This window comes from Bos javanicus, chromosome 3, assembly GCF_032452875.1.
Source record: "Bos javanicus breed banteng chromosome 3, ARS-OSU_banteng_1.0, whole genome shotgun sequence".
Lineage (NCBI taxonomy): Eukaryota > Metazoa > Chordata > Mammalia > Artiodactyla > Bovidae > Bos > Bos javanicus.
Window position 1 is genome coordinate 75,097,487 of NC_083870.1, and position 27,944 is coordinate 75,125,430.

At 35.9% G+C, this 27,944-nt stretch overlaps 1 protein-coding gene across 1 annotated transcript in view; it reads left to right on the forward strand.

The window, feature by feature from the left end:
• The window catches only part of ANKRD13C (ankyrin repeat domain 13C), a 96,901-nt gene that overhangs the window by 39,301 nt on the left and 29,656 nt on the right, over positions 1 to 27,944 (forward strand). The window contains exons 3-8 of the mRNA XM_061411610.1: positions 800 to 904; positions 6,808 to 6,893; positions 8,058 to 8,103; positions 13,560 to 13,626; positions 18,886 to 19,030; positions 26,355 to 26,486. Coding sequence (XP_061267594.1) covers positions 800 to 904; positions 6,808 to 6,893; positions 8,058 to 8,103; positions 13,560 to 13,626; positions 18,886 to 19,030; positions 26,355 to 26,486 — 581 coding nt within the window. The remainder of the gene's footprint in view (positions 1 to 799; positions 905 to 6,807; positions 6,894 to 8,057; positions 8,104 to 13,559; positions 13,627 to 18,885; positions 19,031 to 26,354; positions 26,487 to 27,944) is intronic.

The window sequence follows — 27,944 nt, forward strand, 5'->3', positions numbered from 1 at the left end:
GGTACTAAGATCCTGCATGCCGTGTGACCAGCCCCCCAAAAATTCAGTGTTTTGGGAACTTTTGTCCTGATCATAGATTTTTAAATGTAATTATCCTGTCTCTTGTGGTAGTCTTCAGTGTTTCTCTTAAGTTTCAGCAGGCAGCTGTGCCTGGGCTGGATGGTGAGCCAAGTATACCTTTTTTTAAAGTTACCTTTTTTGATTATTTTATTACCTTTTTATTACTTTTTTTGATTACTAGAAAAACTGTCCAGATTTGTTCTTATAATCATAAACAAGTTTTTGTCCCCTTTGGGTATTTTCTGAATTAAACAAGCTGTAAAATTTGAAAAATAAGGGCTTATGGAAACGTCAGTGATTCTTTTTGCAAGTACTTTTTTTCCCCTTTGAAATAAATAATGAACTTTCCATCTGACCTTGCAGATAGTCCTCTTCTGGCTCTTATTAGTTAGTAGAAGTTTTTATGTAAATTACTTTTGAGTTTCTTGAGTAATTTTTTATAATATGGAAACATTCTTAAAATATCCTTGGGAACAATTATTAGGGAACATAATATTTTGTTTGCAGAGAGATCCAATATATTTTTAGGTACTAGAATAGATAATTCTTGAATCTAAGGATTTGAAATAACATGGTTAGATACATAGGAATTTAAAAAATTACTTAATTCTCTATAGTACAATGCTTATTTCATAAATCTGTTTATAGTAACTTGATACCTTGAATTTTTATGTGATTTTTAATTTAGAGATTCTGAAAATTGCATCATGTTTAATATTATTACCGTTCTATGTTTCAGAATGTGCCCATTTACTTTTGGCTCACAATGCTCCAGTAAAGGTGAAAAATGCTCAGGGATGGAGCCCGCTGGCGGAAGCCATCAGTTATGGAGATAGACAGATGAGTAAGCAATATAAATTACTATTGTTGTTATGTATTCTAAAAATATGAAATGATGCATTTGACATATATTTCATTTGGTGTAACTTTCCATACTATGAAGAATTTGCAGCTACTTATAAACTTATGTATGAATTATTCTTGACTATATATATTACCATGTATATATAAATGTACCATCCCTCAGGGTCATCCCAGTGCACCAGCCCTGACCCCGCCTCATGCATCAAACCTAGACTGGTGATCTATTTCATGTATGATAATATACATGTATTCAGTGCTGTTCTCTCAAATCATCCCACCCTCGCCTTCTCCCACAGATTCCAAAAGTCTGTTCTTTATATCTGTGTCTCTCTTGCTGTCTTGCAATGTCTTTTCCTCATAGTGTATCATATAAGCTTTGTGAAAAATCAAGTCATCAATATGTTTCTTATTCAGCCTTTCATTTCTGGCTCCTAGAACAGTGCTTGGCACATGTATTTGTTCAGTGAATTAATGAAGATAATTAAAACTACAAGGAAGATTTGAGATTAATCAATAATTTTAAAATTTCTGAAAAGTATTATATTAGATTTTTATTTATTATCACTCTCCTGAGATACTCAAAACTTTAAAATATTTTTTTTAAAGAAAGTAACGACATTTGTTGTAGAAAGTTAGAAAACTATTGAGGAAAAAAGCTGGTGACTTTTTGGTCACTTGGTGACTCAGTTGGTAAAGAATCCACCTGCAATGCAAGAAACCTGGGTTTGACCCCTGGGTCAGGAAGTTCTCCTGGAGAAGGAAATGGCAACCCACTCCAGCATTCTTGCCTGGAAGATCCCATGGTCAGTCCATGGGGTTGCAAAGAATTGGACATTACTCAATGACTAAACCATCACCAGTGACATTTGTTGTAGCTAACTTTATTTTATTTCTCAATCACTGTTAATAAGATTCTTATAATCAGATCAGATCAGTCGCTCAGTCATGTCCGACTTTGTGACCCCATGAATTGCAGCATGCCAGGCCTCCCTGTCCATCACCAACTCCTGGAGTTCACTGAGACTCATGTCCATCGAGTCAGTGATGCCATCCAGCCATCTCATCCTCTGTCGTCCCCTTCTCCTCCTGCCCCCAATCCCTCCCAGCGTCAGAGTCTTTTCCAATGAGTCAACTCTTTGCATGAGGTGGCCAAAGTACTGGAGTTTCAGCTTTAGCATCATTCCTTCCAAAGAAATCCCAGGGCTGATCTCCTTCAGAATGGACTGGTTGGATCTCCTTGCAGTCCAAGGGACTCTCAAGAGTCTTCTCCAACACCACAGTTCAAAAGCATCAATTCTTCGGCGCTCAGCCTTCTTCACAGTCCAACTTTCACATCCATACATGACCACAGGAAAAACCATAGCCTTGACTAGAAGAACTTTTGTTGGCAAAGTAATGTCTTTGCTTTTGAATATGCTATCTAGGTTGGTCATAACTTTCCTGCCAAGGAGTAAGCGTCTTTGAATTTCATGGCTGCAGTCACCATCTGCAGTGATTTTGGAGCCCAGAAAAATAAAGTCTGACACTATTTCCACTGTTTCCCCATCTATTTCCCATGAAGTTGTGGGACCGGATGCCATGATCTTCGTTTTCTGAATGTTGAGCTTTAAGCCAACTTTTTCACTCTCCACTTTCACTTTCATCAAGAGGCTTTTGAGTTCCTCTTCACTTTCTGCCGTAAGGGTGGTGTCATCTGCATATCTGAGGTTATTGATATTTCTCCCGGCAATCTTGATTCCAGCTTGTGTTTCTTCCAGCCCAGCGTTTCTCATGATGTGCTCTGCATAGAAGTTAAATAAACAGGGTGACAATATACAGCCTTGATGTACTCTTTTTCCTATTTGGAACCAGTCTGTTGTTCCATGTCCAGTTCTAACTGTTGCTTCCTGACCTGCATACAAATTTCTCAAGAGGCAGATCAGGTGGTCTGGTATTCCCATCTCTTTCAGAATTTTCCACAGTTTATTGTGATCCACACAGTCAAAGGCTTTGGCATAGTCAATAAAGCAGAAATAGATGTTTTTCTGGAACTCTCTTGCTTTTTCCATGATCCAGTCGATGTTGGCAATTTGATCACTGGTTCCTCTGCCTTTTCTAAAACCAGCTTGAACATCAGGAAGTTCACTGTTGACATATTGCTGAAGCCTGGCTTGGAGAATTTTGAGCATTACTTTACTAGCATGTGAGATGAGTGCAATTGTGCAGTAGTTTGAGCACTCTTTGGCATTGCCTTTCTTTGGGATTGGAATGAAAACTGACCTCTTCCAGTCCTGTGGCCGATGCTGAGTTTGCCACATTTGCTGGCATATTGAGTACAGCACTTTCACAGCATCATCTTTCAGGATTTGGAATAGTTCAACTGGAATTCCATGACCTCCACTAGCTTTGTTCGTAGTGATGCTTTCTAAGGCCCACTTGACTTCACGTTCCAGGATGTCTGGCTCTAGGTGAGTGATCACACCGTCGTGATTATCTGGGTCGTGAAGATCTTTTTTGTACAGTTCTTCTGTGTATTCTTGCCATCTCTTCTTAATATTTTCTGCTTCTGTTAGGTCCATACCATTTCTGTCCTTTATCGAGCTCATCTTTGCATGAAATGTTCCTTTGGTATCTCTGATTTTCTTGAAGAGATCCCTAGTCTTTCCCATTCTGTTGTTTTCCTCTATTTCTTTGCATTGATCGCTGAAGAAGGCGTTCTTATCTCTTCTTGCTATTCTTTGGAACTCTGCATTCACATGCTTATATCTTTCCTTTTTTCCTTTGCTTTTTGCTTCTCTTCTTTTCACAGCTATTTGTAAGGCCTCCCCAGACAGCCATTTTGCTTTTTTGCATTTCTTTTCTATGGGAATGGTCTTGATCCCTGTCTCTGTACAATGTCATGAACCTCATTCCATAGTTCATCAGGTACTCTATCTGTCAGATCTAGGCCCTTAAATCTATTTCTCACTTCCACTGTATAATCATAAGGGATTTGATTTAGGTCATACCTGAATGGTCTAGTGGTTTTCCCTACTTTCTTCAATTGAAGTCTGAATTTGGCAATAAGGAGTTCATGGTCTGAGCCACAGTCAGCTCCTGGTCTTGTTTTTGCTGACTGTATAGAGCTTCTCCATCTTTGGCTGCAAAGGATATAATCAATCTGATTTCGGTGTTGACCATCTGGTGATGTCCATGTGTAGAGTCTTCTCTTGTGTTGTTGGAAGAGGGTGTTTGTTATGACCAGTGCATTTTCTTGGCAAAACTCTGTCAGTCTTTGCCCTGCTTCATTCCGTATTCCAAGGCCAAATTTGCCTGTTACTCCATGTGTTTCTTGACTTCCTACTTTGCATTCCAGTCCCCTATAATGAAAAGGACATCTTTTTTGGGTGTTAGTTCTAAAAGGTCTTGTAGGTCTTCATAGAACCGTTCAGCTTCAACTTCTTCAGCGTTACTGGTTGGGGCATAGACTTGGATTACTGTGATATTGAATGGTTTGCCTTGGAAACGAACAGAGATCATTCTGTCGTTTTTGAGATTACATCCAAGTACTGCATTTTGGACTCTTTTGTTGACCATCATGGCCACTCCATTTCTTCTGAGGGATTTCTGCCTGCAGTAGTAGATAAAATGGTCATCTGAGTTAAATTGACTCCCCCATATATGCTAATAATTTTATCTGATTGTGTTCTGAGTGTGTCTATAAGTTGATGTTATATTTTAATGTGAAATCTCATAGAACAGGAATCTTTTTGCACACATCACTATGTTATATGTAGTTGCTGTCACTACATTTTTAATAATATTTGGTGATTTAAATAATTTTCTATGTATTGAAGATCTTCAGTCAGTTATATTTAGTTGATGGAAACCATATGGTTTCTGCTTTTAATTAAGATGCCTTTTCTTTTTAGGAAATTAATTATTTTTGTTCTTTATGTGAACGGCAGTCTTTTTTAATCTGAAGTAAAGGTAGATTGAATAAACATTTATTAAACTATTTGCATTTATAGTGGAGAAGAATTATAGAAAGAATTCTAAGATAATATAGTTTTGGTATTAAATTATAACAAACATGAAGGTTAGTTGGAGTCATATAAATTTGAATCTTTAAAGAATCCTAATTTATCTAGGTAATTGGTCCTTAGACTATTTGGATTTTATAGACCAGAAAAAAATTTTATTTGAGCATTGAATGTAGGTAGCTGAAGTTTTCATTTTAGCATCAGTTTAGTTCACTCAGTCAGTCATGTCCAACATTTTGTGACCTCATGAACCACAGCATGCCAGGCCTACCTATCCATCACCAACTCCTGAAGTTTACCCAAACCCATGTCCATTGAGTCAGTGATGCCATCCAACCATCTCATCCTCTGTCATCCCCTTCTCCTCCTGCCCTCAATCTTTCCCAGCGTCAGGGTCTTTTCAAATGAGTCAGCTCTTCGCCATTAGGTGGCCAAAGTATTGGAGTTTCAGCTTCAACATCAGTCCTTCCAATGAACACCCAGGACTGATCTCCTTTAGGATAGACTGGTTGGATCTCCTTGCAGTCCAAGGGCCTCTCAGAGAGTCTTCTCCAACACCATAGTTCAAAAGCATCAATTCTTCAGTCCTCAGCTTTCTTTATAGTCCAACTCTCACATCCATACATGACTACTGGAAAAACCATAGCGTTGACTAGACGGAACTTTGTCAACAAAGTAATGTCTCTGCTTTCTAATATGCTGTCTAGGTTGTTCATAACTTTCCGTCCAAGGAGTAAGTGTCTTTTAATTTCATGGCTGCAGTCATCATCTGCAGTTATTTTGGAGCCCCCCAAAATAAAGTCAGCCACTATTCCCACTGTTTCCCCATCTATTTCCCATGAAGTGATGGGACCCGCTGCCATGATCTTCGTTTTCTGAGTGTTGAGCTTTAAGCCAACTTTTTCACTCCCTTTCACCATGTATTGATATATACATTCTCCACCCCACTAATACATTTTTTATCTTACTGTATTCAAAGCTAGTATTTTCTCTTATTTCAGTAAATGTGAGAGATTGATTGAGTTTGCTGGTATATTTTAGACCTTCATTCTAATAAACAAAACTTCTATTTACCTAATTGCAGGCACAGTAGTAAGCAGTTTATATTGAGCCTCTATAGTAACTCTTTGTAGTAGATTTTACTTGAGATTTACTATAGATTTTAATGTAGAGTTATTTTTACTTGACAAATGAAAAAAAGAAAATGAAGTTTAGGAAAATTAATTAAGTGTTCCATATTGACACAGCTAATAAGTAGTAAAGCTGTGGTTTGGACTTAAGCGATTTGTCTTAATATCTGTTAACTATTGAGAAGACACTGTGGAGGGTTTCAGGGTTTTTTTTTAAGAGTCTGAAGTTCTTTTTACAGATAGAATAGGATTTGTTTTAGTATTTTTTATGCTATGTTGGTAGTATGTGAGAGAAAGTACAGTCTCAAGTAAAAGAAGAACAGATGCAACTGATAACATTTTGTAGATAATTACATTAAAAAAAATACGTAGTATGATTTTTGAGATTTCCTGTCTTTGAGATCATCATTTAGACAACTGTTAACAACAGGACACTGCATCATCTGACTGCGGTTGGTAATCTTGACTCAGTCAGATGAAGCCTTACTGATGATTAAAAACCACCAAAGCTAGTATGACTGTAGGTTGATGTTGAGGTATCTCCTTTCAGGTTTTCTTGAGGATCATAACAGCTTTGCCAAAGGTATTTTCTAACATAGTCACAATATCTGTATTATTTCTGTGTGTAATAAGCCAGTGGTGTTTCTTAGCATGGTGACATTTTTTTTCACATTTTTTTTTAGATATAATTAGCAGTCTAACCTGGTAAAATTCATTTTAAATTAAAAATTTTTTTAAAATTTAAATTTTAGTTACAGCTCTTTTAAGGAAGCTTAAGCAGCAATCCAGGGAAAGTGTTGAAGAAAAACGACCTCGATTATTAAAAGCCCTGAAAGAGGTAAGCTCAATTTCTTGACTGATTTTGTATCTAAACTGTAATTGAAAGTGTACTTTTATGCATTTTAAAAATGCAGTTTAATTTTTTGCTAATTATTAAGGGTCAAGAAATAGTAAAAATCCTGCTTTAATTAAGCAATAATGACATTAAAAAATACTGATTATAGTGTGTAATCTTATGGGAAGCATTATTTGCTTTGAACTTAGAAGGTAGATAAAGAATTATTGCTCTCAATAAATTAGGTAACAGCTCTAAGAAAAAAGAAGGTAAGTGATAATTAATCGAAGTAATTTTCCTTTGTTCTTTGGATTCAAAAGTTTTCTATGAGTAGAAGCTGCTACTGCTCGTAGGGCCAGTTTGCATTTTCTGTTTGTAACAAAACTGTTTATCTATCCTACTTCATGATGGTACAGCTGGCTGTAGTGGTACAGACAGGGAGAGAGGTTTGTTTTCTGTTATTTTTTTCTCTTTATTTTGGATGCCTGAAAAAGCTGTGGGAGAAAGACCTATGAGTATGTCTTCTTTTAGGTATGCTATTTTTTGAAATCTCAAGGGATAAAATTTTTTGAGACTATTTGATTAATAGTTCCTTGAACAGTTATAGTTTTTGTTGTTTAACTTCTAATTTAAGAAATAAAAACATTGTCTATAGATAATATGATGACAGATTATTTCAGATTTCAAAAACTTGTGTTATCACTTTATGGAAAAAAGTTTCTGTTGCAGTGAATGATTTTATTAGATCATTATGAGCCTACACAATAATCATTTTGGAAGTTTTTTTTTATAACACTTCTAAAGTTATTAACTATTTTCACAATACTACTCATTTTGTTTTGGTTACACTGAGAAGTAGAATATTTATTGATGCAAATTTAAATGCCTATCAGTTTTATGTGATTAAAACGTTCTTGTAAAATCTAAAGCGGTATGTATTTTCCTTTGTGGATAAGTGTAGTAATGTCTGCTATTGTAATATTATTTTAAGTAATAAGCATATATATATATTTTGGTTCTTTCTCCAACCCCATAATTGAAATTATTTCCTATTTCTGTCTATAGATCTTTAATGATAACAGATTTTTTTAAAGCAAAATGTTAAGCAGGTATAAGAGCTGTTAACTAAGGTATGCATTTACTAATTATACATATTTCATTTCTCAGCTAGGTGACTTTTATCTCGAACTTCACTGGGATTTTCAAAGCTGGGGTAAGAATGTGCTATGTTTTACTGTAAAATATGTAGGTATGCAAAAATGCAAGTGTAAAAATAACTATTAAATAGAAATGTTAAAATAACCAATACTTGCTGTAAGGAAATTTAAATATTTTTCATCATGTTGAATATAATGGTTATAAAGCCCTGTGTGTGTGTGAGTTGCCCAGTTCTGTCCGACTCTTTGAGACCCCATGGTCTGTAGCTTGCTAGGCTCCACCGTCCATGGAATTCTCCAGGCAAGAATACTGGAGTGGGTTGCTATTCCCTTCTCCAGTCAGTGGATCTTCCCAACCCAGGGATTGAACCCAGGTCTCCCACAGTGCAGGCAGATTGTTTACCGTCTGAGCCACCTGGGAAGCCCATAAAGCCCTATAGTAATATTTAATTATCCCAACATGATTAGTAACTTCCATAATTATTTTTTTAAGGTAAAAAATTGTCTTATTTAAAAACAAAATGCTGGTTAAAATATAATAATTTAGTGTAAGGAATTTTCAGAGAGAAGAGAAGAATAACTATGGGATTATTAGGTTACTGAATTTAGGGAAATTCGACATATAGTATTTAGATACCTAAATGTGAAGAATTTGGTTAATATTAATTGATTTTGTATATTTTGTCATCTGTCAATCACTTTCACTGCTTTTATTGCCACTGTCTTAACACACTGTTTGGTTGCACACCATTCCACTTATTTATAAAAGATGTTAATTCCTAGATACTTTACAGTCATTTTTGATTTACCTCAGTAAGGTAAGTTTTCTCTCTTCCTCATTTTAAACATGAGTCTACTTAGGAAACTTTTGTGTCCAAATAGGAAGTTTGATCCTAGTGACCTATACTTTACTAAATAAATAACTATCCAAACAACTGACTTTTGGGTTAAACATTTTTTAATGTAATCTATATATAAATTGGATATAGTGTGCTTATGTGTTTTTTAAAAGCATCTGAATTAATCTTTATGGTATAAACATTTGAATGCTTATTATCACCAAAATAATCATAAAGATAAATCATAAAATAATCATAACAATAAATCAGATATTGACAGAGACCACTCTAGAGATGACTATTAATGTTTCATATGAGTATTTTCAACTCTCTTCAATGCTTATGAACATGTGTTTGTACACACATATAAATATAAATTTATATGTGTATATATAGCCTCAGCATTAGTTTTTTAAATGAAATCATACAATTATTATGCATTTTGTCATTTTTACTTAATCTATCATAAATATCTTACATTTTAGTTCATGAAGAAGTACTTCCTTTTTAAAAAAAAACAGTATAATACTTTATGAGATGGGTGATTAAGATGTTTCTGGTTTGTTTAATCTCTAAATAAGAAATTTAATCCCTAAATATAATCAGTTACAACTTTAGATCATGAGGCTAGTTTTGGCTCCATCAAAAATCACACCTGCGGGAGTTCCCTGGTGGTCTAGTGGTTAGGGTTCTGGGCTTTCATTCCTGTTGTAGGTGTTGTTGTTTAGTCACTAAGTCCCATCTGACTCTCTTTGTGATCTCATGGACTATAGTCCACTAGGATCCTCTGTCCATGGAATTCTCCAGGCAAGAATACTGGAGTGGGTTGCCATTTCCTTTTCCAGGGGATCTTCCTGACCTAGAGGTCGAACTCTGTTGCCGGCATTGTAAGTGGACTCTTTACCACTGACTCTGGCCCAGGTTCAATCCCTTGTGGAGAACTGAGATCCCATGAGTGCCGTGGTGTGGCCAAAAAAACTCACCCAAGATTTTCTTAACTCTGATAATGCTTTATGTGCTATCATTTAGAAGTACCAGTGTCCTAGAATACCAAAAGAAAAAGAGATGTAATAGCATTGTGTAATAAAAGAGCTCCAAGTTAGATTGGTCTAAAGTCTGGATACTATTTTTTTCACTGTTTTTTTTTCTATCTATAAAGACCCCAGTCATTCTTGGTGATCCTTGAGTATACTGGCTCTTTGACTGTTTGAGTAACTGTTGTTTTGAATTCTAAAATTGTAACTTTATCTTGCTGAGCAAAATATTCTAAAATATTTTAAAACTGACATTTCAATTACATGAACAAATTGAAATGGATATAATTACTCCTGAAATTGCGCATATTATCTGTAGTTGTAAACACACTGTAACTGTTGCATAATCAAGTTTATTATGTAACCACTGAGGTACTGTTTAAAGTATTGCTTCTGGGACTTCCTTGGTGGTCCACTGGTTAAGACTCTGAGCTGGGGGCACTGGGTTCAGTCCCTGATTGGAGAACAGAGATCCCACATGACAAGGGCAAAATATAATAACAATTCTTTTTGAAAAAATGTATTGCTTCTCTGAGAACTTGACTTTGACACAAGAAAGTTAGCACATCTGATTCATTGTTGATGAAGGTTTTTACTGATTTCATGTCACATTATTAGCACCTGATGGTTGGATGTCATCTATCATTCTAAAAACTAAACTCACTGGCTAGATTTAGTTTATATGCTTTGGATTAAAAAACATTGGATAATCTCTGATATAAGATTTGATTATCAAGCTTTTTCCTAGAGTTTAGGCATGCTTCCTCCCTTGTGAAAGCCCCTGATATAAAAAAAAAGAAAAAGAAAAAGGCTCCCAGAAATAAGGGCAAGTTAAGAAATACTGAGATCCAGGGGTAAGTTTAGTTTAGTGGTAGCGGAGCACAAAAACTGCACTCTTTCTCCTTCAGTATTTGGCTGAAAATAGCCTCAGACTTGGTTAATAGCAAGTCTGAAGGCAGCTAAATTATTCCAGAGTGAGTTTTTAGGTATAGAAAAGCCTTAAAATGGAATCAGAAGTACTGGCTTCTGTTTGCAATGGAAAGTCACATATTTTTCCTGAGCTTGGGTTTTTTCATTTTAAAAGTGAGAGTAAGAATAAACACCGCACCTATTTTCAAGTCTTTGTTTTGGTGTAGATGAAATGAAATCATGTTTTTGAAGGAAACACTTTAGATGCTGTAAAGTGTTAAATAATTTATAGTAATATAATCACTACAAACTTAACATTATGTGTATGGCATGTTTCAACAGAAAAACTAATAGTTTTTTTCTTTATCTCATAATCTACAGAATATCTGTCCTGTTTTTAGGACTTTTTTTTTTTTTTGTTGCATTTTATAGATGGAAAACATCAGGCCTAAGCTCTTCTTAAAATCAGGGAATAAGTGATAGCAAAGCCAGAATGAAAACTTAGAGATTATTCATTTTTCAGTTCAGTGGATTATACTGCCTTTGGAGTACTGTGTTAGACTCTTTTTTTTGTGTGTGTTAGACTCTTAGATAAAGTTGAAATAACTTAAGATATAGAGAGCCTAATTGTTCAATTTACATGGGGGAAGAAAAAGTCATCACAAAATTGGGAAAATGCAAATTGCTCTATTTTTGGAATGCATTGAAATCTTTTTTTTCATCTATGATATACCTTCTTCTTTTTTTTTTTAACTTTTACTTTTCAATCTTCAAATTCTTTTTTTCTCTACATTCCCCCTTTCTTCCTTTTCTGATAAGTGGATATTGGTGTGTGATTCTGAATTTTGCTTTTGTAGTTTACCATACTACATTACAAGATGTAATAAATTTAAATTAAGTTAGAGTGCTGGCTTATTGTAATCATCTTTTTCTTACTATATCAAATATGTAAGAACAGAAAAAGTAGATCTCAATTAATAAGTAAGAAAGAGGAGCTTTGATCATTTATATAGATTTATGCCATTATTGGAGAAGGAAATGGCAACCCACTCTAGTATTCCTACCTGGAGAATCCCATGGACAGAGAAGCCTGGCAGGCTACAGTCCATGGGGTCGTAGAGTTGGACACGACTGAGCGACTTAGCACGTACATGCCTATACCGTTATTACTCTTCTTAACTTCTGTTGTTTCATATAAGGAAGAATTTGATTGGAAAATGATTTCTTATGTTCTTTGACCAGGGTAACTTTTAGTTGATACTCCCTCTGGGCTGTAAACTTTTCTTATTTTCATAAAATAAAAAGTCTAGAAAACTGTTTTTAATGATGTAATCATTTTAGATTGAATAACCTCTAAAGAATTAAAAAACTTTTTTTTTTTTTTTTTGTTTTAATGTTGTATAGCTCTTTATTTTTTTTTATTTTTATTTTTTTCTTCCAATTTTATTTTATTTTTAAACTTTACATAATTGTATTAGTTTTGCCAAATATCAAAATGAATCCACCGCAGGTATACATGTTAATTAGAAAATATTTAAAAATTTAGAAAACTTTGGAAAAAGTTAACTAAAAACCTAGCCTTTAGTTTTCTCTAGGGTCTTTTCTTTCTAACCAGGTTGATTTTTATCACCCATTTTTAAAACACTCGAGTTTTATAAAATGTACGTGTAATACATCTTACACAGATAAACACACACACATACATACACCTGTACATGTGATGAGATCTTTAATTTCAAGAATTTTGAGTTTCACATTCTTTTCTTTTTTTGGTATATGGTAGTTTAATTATTTAGCCTGTTATGTAGATTTATTTGTCTATAGAATAACTCATCTTTCTTCAAAATATAGCAGATAATGAATAATAAAAAACTATAAGAATATAGCTTATGATATGAATGTGAGCAACACTGGAATGTAGAAATGTATAAGTCAATAGTATGATTGCATTTTAAGAATTTTAAAACTAATGTACATTGAGCTTATTGAATAATCAATATATTTAGGATTCAAACTCAAATTCAACTAGCTCTAAAAATGTATTTTTTATTACACATATTACTTTTCTGGTATTTTATGCAGTTATATATAAAGAATTAGATGGGATCCAGGTTTGTCTGGTGACCCCTTCAGGAGGGTTTAATTACCAAAAGGCCTTGTTTTCTCACTAACAGTAGCATCTTGTAATATGTACCAAGAATGGCATTGCATCAGTTCTGATACTCTTATTTGTATTTGGTGGTGGGTAGTGGTGATGGTAATTACAATTAAATCCGAGAAGGCAATGGCACCCCACTCTAGTACTCTTGCCTAGAAAATTCCATGGACGGAGGAGCCTGGTAGGCTGCAGTCCATGGGGTTGCTAAGAGTTGGACATGACTGAGCGACTTCACTTTCACTTTTCACTTTCATGCATTGGAGAAGGAAATGGCAGCGCACTCCAGTGTTCTTGCCTGGAGAATCCTAGGGACGGGGGAGCCTTGTGGGCTGCCATCTATGGGGTCGCACAGAGTCGGACACGACTGAAGTGACTTAGCAGCAGTAGATATTTGAAGTTGCTCAAAATTGCTTTGTGTATTATTTTTCAGTGGAAAAATACTATTTTAAAGGAAATTATGACAACTTTTATAAAATGGTAAAATGTTACAGTACTGTTCTTCTAATTAAAAAATTTATAATGTCTCAGAACTTTGGGTGGTTATTTTTCACCTTTTCTTTTTACAAATACAGTGCCTTTACTTTCCCGAATTCTGCCTTCTGATGCATGTAAAATATACAAGCAAGGTATCAATATCAGGTAAGGTGATTTGATTTTTCTCTGAGTAACAGATAACTGAGATTTAGAGGAAGCTTTTCTTTCTGTAGTAAAAGCTTATACATGGATGTAGTATTTTATAACTTAAACATGTCTTAATATATTCACAATGTTTTTTCTCCTTTGAGGTACTAGAGATAAGAAACCAAAGGCATAAAATCTTGACTAAAACAAAGGTATTATTGTTCAACTACATACTATCTAAAATGCAAGTAGAATGAAGATCATGATACAATACCAAGAAGATTTAGGATGGTCATGCCCCTCTTCCTAGCTTTTTAGGGAATAAGGAACACATAAGGAGGACCCAACTCTTGTCCTTTTTTACTGCATCCCTTTCCTACTGTTCCCTCCCCTATCTACCCACCCATGCTTCTAGCCATTCATCTATCCACTCTAGTGAATATTTTTTAAGGCTAATTTTAATTTTCTTCTGTTTTCTTTTTAATTGATTGATATTTGGATCTCATGAATAATCTATTTATTTTACTCATTTCAGAATTCTATCATTATTTCTTTATACTAATATAGGTATATTTATAAATGATCACTTCTTTGGTACTCAGCCTTCTTTATGGTCCAACTCTCACATCTGTGCATGACTACTAGAAAAACCGTAGCTTTGAGTAGATGGACCTGTGTTAACAAAGTGATATCTCTGCTTTTTAATACACTAAGTTTGCCATAGCTTTCCTCCAAGGAGCAAATGTCTTTTAATTTCATGGCTTCAGTCACGATCTGCAGTAATTTTGAAGCCCAAGAGAATAAAATCTGTTACTGCTTCCATTTTTTCCCCTTATGTTTGCCTTGAAGTGATGGGATGACCACATGGCAAGATCTTAGTTTTTTTTTTAATGTTGAGAGTCCCTTGAATAGCAAGGAGATCAAACCAGTCAATCCTAAAGGAAATCAGCCCTGAACATTCGTTGGAAGGACTGATTCTGAAGTTGAAGCTCCAATACTTTGTACCTGATGCAAAGAGCTGAGTCATTGGAAAAGACCCTCATGCTGGGAAAGATTGAAGGCAAAAGGAGAAGTGGGTGGCAGAGGATGAGGTGGTTAGTTAGTATCACTGATGGAATGGACATGAAGTGGAGCAAATTCTGGGAGATAGTGGAGGACAGAGGTGTCTTGTGTGCTGCAGTCCGTGGTGTTGCAGAGTTGGACACAACTTAGCATTGAACAACAAATTATATAAATGATACCTATTTAAGCTATTTAGAATGCTAGTGAATATGCCAACTGTTTTTTTAACTGGCCGTACTGTGCGGCTTATGGGATTTTAGTTCCCCAACCAGGGATCAAACTTGGGCCCTGAGCAGTAAGAGTGTAGAGCCTAACCACTAGACTGCCAGGAAGTGTATTCATATTTGTACATTTATATATGTATACATATAATTTATATGCCTATGTTTATAAAAATTCACAATATTAATTTGAGTATTGTCTAGAACTAGAGATGTCTTAAAAAGTTATATAAACTCTTCATTTTATAGATTAGAAAGTTCAGAAAGGTGAAGTGATTTTTATGAGCATATTACAAATTAATGCTGAGCCAGGACCTCTCTGACTTACTGTCTTCTTATCATGTAACTTCTTATCATGTCACAAGACAGAAATTTAAAGAAAATCAACTGTTTATGAGATTAATTATTAAGTATGATGAATTATAATGAAGAGATAACCTTTAGTTGGAAGTAAGTTCTAGGATAATTATTCTCAAGCAAAATTCTCTTGGTTTAGGTAGAGTTTTCTGTGTTTTTGTTTTTTAAAAATAACCTCCTCAGATCTTGCTCATCATGAACGTTCTCATGCACATTCAATTCATGGTTATTACAGAAACCTTGGAAAACACAGTAAAGTATGGGTGAAAAACTATGAAAGGATTTGTTAATGATGTAGATTTAATTCAGTATTCTATTGTTAGCAATATATTATGAATTTCAAAAAATTATTCATCAGTTAAAAAATTTTTAATATGGGTACTTGCCAAAGTTAGTAGATAACTTGGGAGAATAGTATTGTCTTCCATGTGCTGTGTTAAAGGTTAGTTTTAGTTCTGTTTGATTCTTAAATTTAGAAGAAAAGGAGCTTCTTTCTGTTAAAAAATTATTTCACATTTATATATACCTTTTAAAAGTAAATGACATGATACATATTACATAATAAATATAGATAATAAAAAAACCCCACAAAATGGCTAAGATAGATGTATGACAATAAGAGAGAATAATTGTGTCAAAGAATGTAGCTTAAGGGGAGCTACTGTAATTTAGTAAGACACTGAAACCTGGGGCTTACTAGCAGGAAAGCTCTTTACTAAGGTTGAAGGAGTAATGGGTTCAAAATGCTGGTTATCAAAGTTAACTAGAGTAATGGAGAAGCTGCATTTTAGAATGTATGGTAAAGGTTTTTTTGCATAGATGAAGAATTAAAAGAAAAACCAGTTTGTTAACATTAAATAAAAACTTGCACATTTAAATGTCATGAGATAATTAGTTCTTTTAAACATCACTTCAAATGACTTTTACTTGTATCTCATGATAGCAGTGTGATTTATTTAAAGTATGGGAATTCCCTGGTGGTCAAGTAGTTAGGATTCCCATGCTTTCACTACCAAGATCACAGATTCCATCTCTGGTTGGGGAACTAAAATCCTGCAAGCTGTGTGGGCAAAAATCAACACAGTATCATCTTTGGTGTCTAGGAGAAATTAATATTTTAGTAGAAATAGTAATATGAACAACTTTATTGTTGAGAATACTAATAGATATTTTCACTACTAATAATTTTGAGGTAATATATAACCGTTGACCTAAATAATCTTTGCAAACTGTCTCATTTGAGCTCTTCCTATCTCAAGGATAGGCCCTATTTTCTTTTCACTGTTACTTGGGTAGTTATCAAGTTTTTATCTGTAAAAGAACATTTTCTATTTGAATCTTTGCATTTGTATAAAGAACTTTGTGTCCTTCATGGTGAATTACATGGTAAAAATTAGAAGTATTTAGGCTCATTAAGCTGAAAGCCAAGGACCAGTTGATACATTAAAATATCACCATGATATAAATTATATCATTATGAGGCATGCTTGATACAGCTTACTATGCCATCTAATATGTCTAATATATAAGTTGTATTAGTCTTTCAGTTGCAAATTATGAAAACACATATAAAATAAAAATTGACAATGACTGATCTTAGGTGTGGCTAGATTGAAGGGCTCAAATGTTGCCAATGTCAGTCTGTCTTTGTCTCTCTGTGCATCTCTCCTCTCACCCCCACCCCTTGCAGCCCACTACTATTCTCCCCCAGGATGGGGCAAGAAGGGAGTGGAGGCAAAAGACTATTCTGGCCCATGTCTTCTTTTTTTGAGGGGTATAGAGTTCCCTGGTAGCTGAACCGTGGAGTCCAAATAGGCCACTCATATAAAATGATCTGTCCCCTTTTTGAGACTTCATTAGACCACATTAGCCCACATTAGAGGTAGGAGATAAGCCCCTTTTATTGGCATCGTTTTCTCTTGTGCCACATATACAAGCAACAACAGAATATGTTTAGTAGTACAAGCACCAATAGTGCAGTAGCAGGCCACTGTAAGTGGACCAGGGGCAAGAATTCAACCATAAAGCAGCAAGTCAAGTTCACTCCTACAGGAGCTGGTGCCTTGCTATTTTTTTAGGACTTCTTATTTGACTCTGAGGGCTGTATGTATTTTACATGGCTCAGAAAAGAGCTTCTTATACATAGGTTAATCATACTTCCCTATTCATCTCTGTTGTCCTAGTAAAATTATTAATAGTGTCACCTTCACTTTTAAAAGTTACTAGTTTGGGTGTTAAATTATATGTAACCTTGGTTACTCTCTTGATGCAGCATGTGAAATATGTTCCATTTTTCAGCTTTTCCTATGAAGCGAAACTAGTAATGCCCAGTCATTTGCCTTGTCTATGGTGAGAACGGAAAATCCTACAAAGTAATGAGTTCTTATATTGTGTTAGAAACTCAGTAGCCAGGGTGGACCTCTCACAAAGACTTAAAGAAATGTTCTTTCGGGTGTGATCAGCATTTCTTAACAGCTGTGTGAACCTATTTCTTAACTTAAGGACTGTGTTTTGAGCAGCCAGTCAGGTCCTGCTATGATGATCTGGAGACTACAAAGCCTTGGGCAAGATTGAAGCACATCAGGATACTTATAAAGTTTTCCACTCCATTATTCTCTCTAATTTCACCAAGTAGTGATTTATAGAATTTATTTGAGACCAACCCATTGGGTCGACCATGTCAGGTCTTGGTTACAGTGAACACAACAAACATACAGGTATTTGAATACATGAATATTTGCCATAGGAAAGATCCATAATGTTTCGGGCCGTGGAGATGTTAGAAAAGAAAATGTTGGGAAAGAGAATGCTAATCTGAATCTGAGAAGTCAAGCAAAAAGGCCAAGAATTTGGAGTAAATTAAATGCTTTATTGAGTTGAAGGATGAAGCAAGGTTTAATACTGTATGATTAAGCATCAGCCTCGATGCAGCTCACAAGGACAAGACTGTGGACACACAGCCCTTAATCTAAGAATGTGGTCCGTGCATTGCTATACTCTTCAGGTATACAGCAGACCTTTGAACAACACTGGTTTGAACTACTTGGGCCTTCTTACACACAGATCTTTTTTCAATAAATACATATTATAGTATTACATGATCCAAGGTTGGTTGAACCTGAGAGCGTGGAAATGTACATATGGAGGGCCAACTGTAAAGTTACATATGGAGGGGATGGGAGTCAGTGTTCCAGACCCCTGTGGTTAAGGGTCAGCTGTACTCTGCTGAGCTAGCAACTTTGTCTTAAAGGGATCAAAAGATGTTAGACGGGTTTGCTTTCCTTTTCTGCCCTTCTTCCTTGAGGTAAATTTTATGGAGTAGCTATGGTAAGGGAAATAGAATGGGGTACAGGTTGAGAAATGCATCAGCAATGGGAAAACAACCTTTCTCCTGCTGGATTAATGAAGTTATATATTCAGGAAAATGAAATATAGGTAAAATTGAATATATATTTAAATATTCTTTTGGTGTTTTTTAATGAGATATTTTAAATTTAGCTCTTATATATAAGTTTGGCTTTGAAATATGGTATTAGCCTTTTGGTTTGAGTTCAGAAGGAACAAAGCTTATTTCATTAATATGAAGTTTTATTGAGATTTTATTTGTCAGAATTTCTCATCTGTCCATCTTTCACAGGCTTGACACTACTCTCATAGACTTTACTGACATGAAGTGCCAACGAGGGGATTTAAGCTTCATTTTCAATGGGGATGCGGCACCCTCTGAATCTTTTGTAGTATTAGACAATGAACAAAAAGTTTATCAGCGAATACACCATGAGGTGAGCATGTTGAGCAAATTCCTGTAAATGGGTTTAAAAAAAAAGTCTGTGTATGCAGCCAAGCCTCAGTGTAATTGTTTTGAAAGGCATAAGACATAATTGAAATGGTTTATTCCTAAAGTTTCCATTTTCTTACCTCTAGTTTTTAAAAAAAAAATTTTATCATCTTTTCTTTATCCTGACTAAACTATTGAGTCTGTTTGCTCATAATTCACTGATAATGTCCTGGTTAAATAAACTCTGAATTCTTGTAGTTCTCATTTATTGAACTTGTTCTGGCCCTACTTTATTTTAGGGTTGTGAACCATCTCTGTTTCTTTAACATGAGCACCTCTTTTGGTTTTTTGTCTGTACTCTTTTACTTTTCCTAACTCTTTGGCTACCTTTCTTTTCTCTTTCTTTTCACTCTTAAAATGTAAAATTATATTCCTTCAAAACACCGTATCTCCATATTGGTTTTGTCTCTACAACCACCTTTGAAAAACCATGTGTACCATTATCTTGATCCATTGTTCCCTGAAAGCTCCTTGCCCTGCTATAAACCAAAGAAACAGCTTTTATAGTATCTATGTATATCATTGATAGCACTACAGATGTTCTTAGATCAACATTTTGTTTTATCACTGTTGCTTTTATTTTGTTTTTATTTTTATTTTATGCAGGCACACATAGTTGATAACAGCAAGATTCTTTTTTTTTTTTTCAGAGCAAGATTCTTAAACAGCATATTGATATGATCAAAAAGTAATTTAAATGAATTAATTTTACATAGTTCTTTGACTTTTCCTCCTTCCCTCTCTTCCTTCCTTAAACATTTATCAAGGACCTAATAAAGTGCGTCTAGACACTGCTAGGTGCTATGTATGAGAGAAGGAAATGGCAACCCACTCCAGTATTCTTCCTGGAGAATCCCAGGGACAGAGGAGCCTGGTGGGCTGCTGTCTGTGGGGTCGCACAGAGTCCGACACGACTGAAGCAATTTAGCAGCAGGAGCAGAAGCAGGTGCTATGTAGTGGCATTGTATTAATAGTATACAGTTTGTCCCTTGGTATCTGCTGGGGAATGATTCTAGGAACCTTGAGGTTACCAAAATCCACAGACGCACAAGTAAATAGTTGTAAGCACTATGTAAATGCCTTGTAAATAGTTGACTGGACTTCGTGACAAGTTTAAATTTTGATTTTTGGAACTTTCTGGAATCTTTTCCTCAAATATTTTTCATCCTTGGTTGGTTGTATGTGGAACCTGCAAATATGGAGGGCCAACTGTATATCAGTTACTATCATATATGAATGCAGAGTTGCAAAGAATAGCAAGGAGAGAGAACGCCTTTCTAAGTGATCAAGGTAAAGAAATAGAGAAAAACAATAGAATGGGAAAGACTAGAGATTTCTTCAAGAAAATGAGAGATACTAAGGGAACATTTAATGCAAAGACGTGTACAATAAAGAACAGAAATGGTATGGACCTAACAGACGCAGAAGATACTAAGAAGAGGTGGCAAGAATACACAGAAGAACCATACAAAAAAAACCTTAATGACCAGATAAAATCCACAATGGTGTGATCACTCACCTAGAGCTAGACATCCTGGAGTGCGAAGTCGAGTGAGTATTAAGATGCATCACTACGAACAGAGCTAGTGGAGGTGATGGAATTCCAGTTGAGCTATTTCAAATCCTAAAAGATGATGCTGTCAAAGTGCTGCACTCAGCATGCCAGCAAATCTGGAAAACTCAGCAGTGGTCACAGGACTGGAAAAGGTCAGTTTTCATTCCAATCCCAAAGAGTATGTCAAGGCTGTATATTGTCACCCTGCTTATTTAACTTATATGCAGAGTACATCATGCACAGTGCTGCGCTGGATGAAGCACAAGCTGGAATCAAGATTGCCAGGAGAAATATCAATAACCTCAGATATGTAGATGACCACCCTTATGACAGAAAGCAAAGAGGAACTAAAGAGCCTCTGGATGGAAGAGGAGAGTGAAAAGGCTGGCTTAAAACTCGACATTCAGAAAACTAAGATTATGGCATCCAGTTCTATCACGTCATGGCAAATAGATGGGGAAACAGTGGAAACAGTGACTTTATTTTCTTGGGCTCAAAAATCACTACAGATGGTGATTGCAGCTGTGAAATTAAAAGATGCTTGCTGATTGGAAGAAAAGCTGTGACAAACCTAGACAGCATATTAAAAAGCAGAGACATCTCTACGGACAAAGATCCGTCTAGTCAAAGCTATAGTTTTTCCAGTAGTTGTATATGGATGTGAGAGTTGGACCATAAAGAAAACTGAACATCAAAGAATTGATGCTTTTGAAATGTGGTGTTGGAGAAGACTCTTTCTGAGAGTCCCTTGGACAGCAAGGAGATCAAACCACTGAATCCTAAAGGAGATCAATCCTGAATTTTCCTTGGAAGGACTGATGCTGAAGCTGAAGTTCGAATACTTTAGCTACCTGATGTAAAGAGCTGACTCATTTGAAAAGACCCTGATGCTGGGAAAGATTGAAGGCGGGAGGAGAAGGGGACAACAGAGAATGAGATGGTTGGATGTGAGTAAGCTCTGGGAGTTGGTGATGGACAGGGAAGCCTGGTGTGCTGCAGTCTATGGGGTTGCAAAGAAATGGACACGACTGAGCGACTGAACTGAACTGAACTGAAATATTTTGAATCTTCACCAGCAAACAGATTATGACTCGCTGAAGGTTCGGATAATGGCTAGCATTTTTTAGCAATAAAGTATATTGATATTTTTAAATTAAGGTGTGTACCTTGCTTTTTAAGCATGATGGTATTGCACACTGCACAGACTACAGAATAGTGTATATGATGGTGGTGTCACACTGATACATTGGAGCATTTAGAAAAGGAAGTAGGGTTTGGGGTTTTAGATGATGTTCATAATGAGTCCATTGCTGATATCAGTGCACTTGTTTCCACCTTCTCTTTGTATAGATTTCTCTGAAGTGTTTTCTATTAGTAATAACTCAGTTCTTAAAAATTTCATTTCCTTGTGATTTGACTTTGGCCAATAGATGTTCTTTTCCAATGTTTCTGTCTTACTCTCTTTTGTCTCTTCCTTTTTCTCCAGTTCAGTTCAATTCAGTCACTCAGTCGTGTCCGACTCTTTGTGACCCCATGAACTGCAGCATGCCAGGCCTCCCTGTCCATCACCAACTCCCAGAGCCTACCCAAACTCATGTTCATTGAGTCAGTGATGCCACCCAACCATCTTGTCCTCTGTTGTCCCCTTCTCCTCTTGCCTTCAATCTTTCCCAACATCAGGGTCTTTTCAAATGAGTCAGCTGTTCGCATCAGGTGGCCAAAGTATTGGACTTTCAGCTTCAACATCAGTCCTTCCAATGAACAGCCAGGACTGATTTCCTTTAGGATGGACTTGTTGGATCTTGCAGTCCAAGGGACTCTCAAGAGTCTTCTCCAACATCACAGTTCAAAAGCATCAATTCTTCTGTGCTCAGCTTTCATTATAGTCCAACTCTCACATCCATACATGACTACTGGAAAAACCATACCCTTGACTAGACAGACCTTTGTTGGCAAAGTGATGTCTCTGTTTTTTAATATGCTGTCTAGGTTGGTCATAACTTTCCTTCCAAGGGGTAAGCGTCTTTTAATTTCATGGCTGCAATCACCGTCTGCAGTGATTTTGGAGCCCCAAAAATAACGTCTGACACTGTTTCCTCATCTATTTCCCATGAAATGATGGGACCAGATGCCATGATCTTCATTTTCTGAATATTGAGCTTTAAGCCAACTTTTTCACTTTCCTCTTTCACTTGCGTCAAGAGGCTCTTTCTCTGCTTACTTCTTGAATATTGATAGGCCCTTGATGTTGTTCTCATTTTTACAAATTGCCAGAATATCCCCACAGCTCTCACTACCTCTTATTAGCTGATAATTCACGAGTATTTATTTCTAACTCAAATCTTCTGAGTGGGGACCTATTTAAATGCCTACTGGGTATCATATGTGTCTCTTAAGTACCTCAAAATCCAGTTTGTTGAAGACTTAACTCATTATTTTCCCTCCAGGTGCCTGTTCTCCCATTTTCTTTCTTTTGGTGATTAACATCATTTTCTGTTCCATGAGAAAGCTTGGAATTTTTTGGACCTTTTTTCTTGGACTCTCAGGTTTCCTAATTAGAGAACATGTGTGGTTAGTCTTGTCTCCCTAATGCGTTATGGGTGCATGCATGCTGAATTGCTTCAGTCTAGTCCGACTCTGTGCGACCGCATGGACAGCAGCCCACCAGGCTCCTCTGTCCACGGGGTTCTCCAGGTGATAATACTGGAGTGGGTTGCCATTTCCCTCTCCAGATGCCTTATAATTATCCCTTTTTTTTATTGATGCTGTTATTGCCATAATTTAGATACTATTTCAGCTGGAGTGTCACAAATGTCTCATAAATGATCTTCCTGGCCCCCTTCTTGCCTGCTTCTAAATTATCTCACATATTGGAGATAGGTTGAATATTGAAAACAAATTCATGAAACTTGTCTTCCTTAAAGACACTGTAAAAGTTCCCTATTGCCAAGAAGAATGACATCCAAATTCCTCCTCATGGGATGCTTCCTTCAGGACGTGGCTTTTGCTGACTTTCCCATGTTTGCCTTACCTTGTTATCATAGCTACCCTCATGCTGAACTCTTTGCAGTTTTTTCCAGGCTGTTTAGTATTTCATTCCTTTGTTCATGTTGTTTCCACTTCCAGGAATACACTTCTTACACTCTCACCCTGAGGGATACCTATTTAGTGTTGTTGCTTCCTCCCCTCCTGGGTGACCATTCTTTTCTTGATGCTCCACTAAATCTGGTACTGTAGAGCTTCTAGTGCTATTTCCTTTTTTTCTTTTAGTCTATATGGCATTCTTCTTTTTGTGGGGGCTAAGCTCCTCAAAGGTATGGGGGTCTTTTAGTTGTGTTCTCTGGTACTTAATACAGCATCAGTGCATTCTAAGCCAGAGTTTGCCAAACTCTTTCTGTAAGGGAGAGAGTCAATATTTTAGATATTTAAATGTATTTTTAGGGTCATATGGTCTCTGTCACAGCTACTCACCTCTGCTGTTATTAACGTAAAAGTCACCTTAGACAATATATTAATGAACGAGTGTGGCTATGTTCTAATAAAATTTTACTTATAAAAACAAGTGGTGCACTGGATTTGACTGCTTTTCATATTCTGCTGACCCTTTTTCTAGACTCTCAGAAATGTACTAAATAATTTGAATTCTTGTGTCTTAAATAACAATAGGATAGCTAACGAGGCAATGGATGAGTTAGAAAGATGATACTAAAAGAGAAGCCAGAGATTAAGGCTAGTGGTGTAAATATTAGCTGATGTATTTAGGGTATATGCGTGTGTATTTTATGTCTAAAAGAATATAGAAAAGCTAGATAGTAAGCAGTAATTCTTAAGGCAGGGAATACTTGTTTTTCACCAATATGTGTTTATAAGTACTAACTGTTCATTAAATGTTTGTTGAATGAATGTAATTAATAACAGGTCATTTTCAGTGATGTGGTTAGGAGATAGTGTACAATTTATAGAAGAGTTCTGTATCAAATGTTTTTTGCGGGTTTCCCTCATGGCTCACTGCTAAAGAATCCGCCTGCCAGTGCAAGAGAGAGACATGGGTGTGATCCTTGGTTCGGAAGATCCCACATGTCAAGAAGCAGCTGCGCCTGTGTGCTCCAGCTGTTGAGCCTGCACTCTGAGCCTGTGTTCTGTGATGCGAGAAGCCACTGCAATGACACTGTGCTCCACAACTAGAGAGTAGCCCCCTCCCCTACACTAGAGAAGAGCCCGTGCAGCGACAAAGACCCAGCACAGCCAAAAATAAACCCATACGTAAAAGTATATAAAAAAAGTTTCTTTGAAATGGGATGTTTGAAACTTAAAGCAAATTTCTTCATAGGTAGTGTTATATATAGTGTTGTTCCCAAGCTAATACATAAAATCCTAATTTATAACATATTTGCATCATGAGGATTAATAGTTCTATACAATCTATGCCAGCCAAAATTTTGCAGTTGTGTTCAGAATTAGTTTGGGTTACCAGGAATACATTTTCATCTGTTATACAGCCTTAGCATTAATGTCAAGATTTTCCATTCCTCACTTGCAAGGGTGAAGGAAATCTGGGTGAAAGTTTGGTGGTGAGGAATAGAAAATAGGCCTCTTGGGAATCTAGAAATCAGGAAATATGGAAGATAGAGCCTCTAGTTATTGTAAACCCTATGGATGGTTCTCACTCTCCACTAAGGCTCTGGGTTCTTCTTTTTTTCCTCCTTCTCTCGTTTGGATTCTGTGGTCCTAAGTATCAGGGAAACTCTCTTAGCCTGTTAAGAGAATAGAACCTCATTTATTACCTACTCAGTTACTCTTCTTACTTGGTCATTTAGTTGTGTTTCTATACATGAAACAAGTGCAAAGCTTTTTCTTTTAAAAAATATTTTTTGATCAATTATTATATGCCAGCACTGGGGAATACATTGAAGCAAGGCTGCTAATTGAGTTTGGAAATCATGGGATGATATTTATGGATTCCTTTTCTTTCTTTGATGAGTATAGAGAAGATCCTATACTCCTTTCCTTTCTTTCCTTCCTGCCCTTCCCTTTCTTCCTTCCACTTAAAACTACTGGGAAAGAAGGGCTCAAATGGTAGCAGTGGGTCTTCAGGTTAAAAAAACTAAAGTAAGATTCATCTGTATTTAAAGAAAACAAAACCTTTGTGTAGGGATTTTGTCTCAGACCTGTCTACTTAATTCTTAAATCTTCTGTAATTATGTACTCTGTATTTATGTAATGTGTAATCTAGTATTATTTCCATTATATATTTCTGTGATGGGTAAACTATTATTATTTTCATTACAAAGTACATTTTTCATGTGTCCTGTATTTTTAGATTCATAATTAGTTATAATTCTAACTTATTTAGATGAAAGTGAAAGTCACTCAGTCATGTCTGACTCTTTGCAACCCCATGGACTATCCAGTCCATGGAATTCTCTAGGCCAGAATACTGGAGTGGGTAGCCTTTCCCTTCTACAGGGGATCTTCCCAACACAGGGATCCAACCCAGGTCTCCCGCATTGCATATGGATTCTTTACCAGCTGAGCCACAAGGGAAGCCCAACTTATTTAGATATACGAAGTTTAAACTTCTGTAATTGTTTTTAGAATCGGTCCTTTTTGCTTTTTGAAATTTGTAACATTTTAATTGTTGATATTTTCATTTGTGGCACTAATTACCTTTAAAAACTTAGTTTTTTATATCTACCTTTTGCCTCCACCTCAGGAATCAGAGATGGAAACAGAAGAAGAGGTTGACATTTTAATGAGTAGCGATATTTACTCTGCAACCTTATCAACCAAATCAATTTCTTTCACGCGTGCCCAAACTGGATGGCTTTTTCGGGAAGATAAAACAGTATGTGCAAATCGAGATTTTTACACTTTAAAAACTGTTCAGTATTTAATATTGCCAAAATAATGTGATGGAAACGCATGTAGAACGAGTAGCTTAATTGTCAAGTCATGTATTCTTTTCTCCTTGAATCCAAATAGGGAATTATAATGGTTGGTTACAGAGTTGGAAGATCATCTTACAGAAGCCAGGAGAGAAAGCTTAGTTCATTTGAATTTTATGTTGAAAAATATTCTTGTTGTTAGTTGCCTTGTTGTTAAATAGGAAACGATGTCTTCACATGGTTCTGTTATATTTCTAATGCTTTTATTTTAAAAAGACCGTAAAGAAGCTACACTGTTAAATTCATTTCCCTGAACCTTTTTTCTACTTTTCAACTTTAAAACTATTTACTTACCCATTATCTATTCCTGAGTATTCCATATATTTGACTAAGGCTAAATAAGCTTAAATTTCTACAGTACTTGTTTAATTAAATCTCAGTGGAGGTTTCTCCATTATTAAATTGTAAATTCTTTCCATAATTCTTATTTCATCTGCTCAAAATATACTCACGCATTTTTTAGTTGGATGTATGAAGAAGCATTTTATAAAATTTTAAAGAATAAATAACATTGGATAAGGGCCAAGATTTTATGAATTTATCTTTTATTACACGCAACAGAAATATATCCTTATTATAAAGACAAAAGTAAATTAGTCAGGGTTCTCTGAGAAACAGAATCAATAGGAGATCTATATCTATCTGTATATGTGTATATATCTGTGTGTATACACACACACACACACACACACACACACACAGAAGGAGAGAAGGGTGAGGAAGAGGTTGATTTACTTTAAGGAAGTAGCTTGTGTGAATGTAGGACCTGGTAAGTCTGAGATTTGTAGTACAGTCCAGCAGGCTGAAAATTCAGGAAAGAGTTGTATGGTTTTGAGCCTGAAATCTATAGATCAGAATCTCAGGCAAGGTTTCTGTGTTGCAGTCTTGAGGCAGAATTGCTTTTCCTTTGGGAAACCTTAGTCTTTGCTCTTCAGGCCTGCATTTGATTGAAAACAGCCTTTCCACTGTATGAGGGTAATCTGCTTTACTCCAAGTCTACAGATTTAAATTTCAACCAATCTAAAAAATGCCGTCTTGAAATTCCTCAGCAGTCCAGTAATTAGGACCTGTTTTCATCACCATGGCCTGGCTTCAGTCCCTTCTTGGAGAACTGAGATCCTGCAAGCTGTGTGGTGCACCCCTCCAAAACCCCATGTCGGCTTTGTAGCAACATCTCGACTGGTGGTGTTTGAACAGTTGGGCATCATAGTCTAGCCAAATTGACATAAAATTAACTACCACACAATCTTACATATAAAGCTGAGAAATCCCTCTTGACTACAGCTTATAGTCCCAGAGTCTTTTGCAGAAGATTATCCAGCTGTATATCTTCCTGACTTTTCTTATACTTTATATAC